The sequence below is a fragment of the Hakea prostrata genome, chromosome 9, assembly GCF_041222555.1.
Source record: "Hakea prostrata isolate BN-2017 chromosome 9, UWA_Hpros_2, whole genome shotgun sequence".
NCBI lineage: Eukaryota > Viridiplantae > Streptophyta > Magnoliopsida > Proteales > Proteaceae > Hakea > Hakea prostrata.
The window spans coordinates 54,901,293-54,904,228 of record NC_142608.1 but is presented as its reverse complement, the minus strand read 5'-3'; the positions used below and the strand labels follow the sequence as shown (position 1 = coordinate 54,904,228).

Here is a 2,936-nt window from a genome sequence, read left to right as displayed (position 1 = left end):
ATCAACTCCACGAGAGGAGCTAGGATTTAAGATGGATGAGGTCAAATAATGATTACAAAATCTCTATAATAATGTTAAAGGAAATTTAAAGTCTATGTTAATTCTTTACAAAAACACAATGACATTGCTACCCATTGAAATTTCATCTTAACCGCAAGTTTCAATCTTGGCCAGTAGCAATTTCGGATAGAAAGAGATAATAGTTGACTTTTGGGTAGGAATCAAATTAAGGTAAAACTTTTAAATATGAAATATGAATGAACAGAGAAATTCTACTATAAAACTCTCATAATTAAATAGAGAATCCTCGCATCCCTTTTCATAGAAGAAAACTTCATCTGCTCAAATCAATATGCAGTTGTCATATGCCTTGAGCCAGCTTTCATTTCCTAGAAAATGCAGTCCTGCTCTCACACATTATCCTCTGGGATCCCAGACTTCGTCAGCAACTGGCACCAGTAGATTATGGGGACGACGATCACCAGTCCCTGCTGTGGTGGCTGCTGCAGTTCAGCCGATCGCAAACATCCCCACTGTACCACCGGAGAAGGTGGAGCTCCTCAAATCACTTAGTGGGTGGGTGGGAGAAAATGTCTTGCCGCTGTTAAAACCAGCGGAGAAAAGTTGGCAACCACACGATTTCTTGCCAGACTCAACCCTTCCATCAGATGAATTTACGGAGCAAGTTTTGGGCTTGGAGAGAACAGCAGGATTGCCTGATGAGTACTTGGTGGTATTAGTGGGTGATCTAATCACAGAAGAAGCTTTGCCATCATACACATCTTTCCTCAATAGATTCGAAGGGATCAAAGATCCAACTGGAAACAGCCCCGATGGTTGGTCTGTTTGGATTCGATCTTGGACGGCTGAAGAGAACCGGCATGGAGATCTTCTCAACAAGTATTTATACTTGTCTGGACGAGTCAACATGCATATGGTCGAACGCACCATACAAAACCTTATCACCGCTGGCACGGTGAGCTATTGATTCTTCATATTAAAAAGCTAGGGTTGGCTGGCATTTTTACGTGAATACATGTTAGGTACTTTTGACTAATACATCAAAAGCTCTAAAGCTAATGATATGCATGCATTAGGTAAAATCAAATGAATCTTACTAAATGTTGTGTCCTAGCTGGTGCTGCTTAGTGTAGTGTTGGGACTGCATCATGTATTTCTGATAAATATTGATGTTTTAACAACCAAAGATTCCATCTCTTTTATTCCCCAAGGTAACTTCTCTCTCATTTCGCCCTTCATTCTCTCTGATCACTTGCTTTCGTATCTAAGGGTTTCCCAACAATCTTTCTCTTTAGGTGAAGACAAGCTTATGCCTATGCTTGCTTGAACCATGCATCCCAAACTTTTCTCTCCTCTCCATCTGCTTTCTCTTCTCTTTTCCGTCCCTCTTTCTCATTCTTTCTCAATCTGATTCATCTTCAATCTGTTTACCTGCCCTATCAATTGTTTTCAAACTGATCCATCTATGGCGTCAATGGTATCATCTATTGGTGTGGTTGTGCTAGTACTCGGTTTTGTCGTGAAATTAGAGTTTTTGTGATGTTGTGAAAAAAGATCGTGGGACAGTTTGAAATAATCAAAATTAAAATTTACCATGCAATGTTGGACAGCACAAGCCACATTAACTAACTATCGAGGACCCAACATTTTAGTAATATCTATTTTGTATGGTATGACATTAAAACCCATGCACTACCATCGTGGGACTGAGATTTTGAGTCTTGAAGATGTATGTGTTTTCCTGACATTTATCCACCATACATTACGTCTACCTTTGAGTGCTAACACAATAAATCAGAGGTGAGACTCCGAGTGAGTATCAATAGAACCCTTCTAATATGTAGTAAAAGTATGAAAAGAGCACATACTAAACATCTAGATTCTGAAATTTTCACCACTCATGAATGCATCTGTGTATCTTTGACATTTTATTTGCTCTTTTGGTGACTAATGACAGAGCCCAATATTAAAAATCACTCCGTACATGGGAATCACGTACACTTCATTTCAAGAACGGGCAACATTCATAACACATGGCAAAACAGCTTTGTTGGCAAAGCAGAGCGGTGATCCTGTGTTAGCCACTATTTGTGGTACCATTGCAGCTGACGAGAAGCGACATGAAAAAGGGTATCAACGGATGATGGAGAAGCTATTAGAGGTAGACCCCACAGATGCCATGCTAGCAATTGCTGATACTTTGGGTCCAAACATTACGATGCCGGCCTACTTGATGTTCGATGGTGAAAACTCAAATATCTTCAACCATTTCTCCATTGTCACACAGAAGCTTGGTGTTTACACCATTGCCGATTACTTGGACATATTAGAGTTCTTGATTGGGAGATGGAAGCTGGAGAAGGTTGTGGGTCTCAACGGTGAAGGCCAGAAAGCCCAAGATTTGGTTTGTGGGTTGCCTCGTAAGATTCGAAAACTACAAGAATGGGCTGAAGAACGAGCCCAGAAGATGAAGCCACAAACCCTACGCTTTAGTTGGATCTTCAACAAAGAAGTCACTGTGTAGTGATTTTTAAATATTATTACCTAGAAGACGAAGCCACAAACCCTATGCTTTAGCTGGATCTTCAATAAAGAAGTCACTGTGTAGTGTTTTTTAAATATAATAATAATAATAATAATCCAACATGATAAGATAATAAAAATCACATGTTAATTTTGATTAATTTTTATCACCTCAATTTTCTCATGTGTCAATTTCCACGGGTTGGCTTTCTAGAGAGAAATTGATGAAAACTGACATGAAGAAATTGTGGCGACATGAATCCAATTTAAATTAGTGTGAGAAGTGAGAACAATGTTTTTTCTTCTTAAAAAAATATTCAAACAATTAAGCTCCCAATTAATAGTTGAGAAATAAATGGTGAGCTGGCATTGTGTCCTAAACTAATATTGGT

At 38.9% G+C, this 2,936-nt stretch overlaps 1 protein-coding gene across 1 annotated transcript; it reads left to right on the top strand.

The window, feature by feature from the left end:
* Positions 1-332: 332 nt before the first annotated feature.
* Positions 333-2,545, top strand: LOC149005598 (stearoyl-[acyl-carrier-protein] 9-desaturase 6, chloroplastic-like). Its single transcript, XM_089168818.1, has 2 exons — positions 333-976; positions 1,979-2,545. The coding sequence occupies exons 1-2, from the start codon at positions 353-355 to the stop codon at positions 2,543-2,545; spliced, it is 1,191 nt and encodes a 396-aa protein (XP_089024944.1). The 5' UTR covers positions 333-352.
* The last annotated feature ends 391 nt before the right edge of the window (positions 2,546-2,936 follow it).

Coding starts and splice junctions, on each gene's coding strand:
- LOC149005598 (XM_089168818.1), top strand. CDS start 353: ATGCAGTTGTCATATGCCTTGAGCCAGCTTTCATTTCCTAGAAAATGC. Junction 977..1,978: donor ACCTTATCACCGCTGGCACG/GTGAGCTATTGA, acceptor GACTAATGACAG/AGCCCAATATTAAAAATCAC.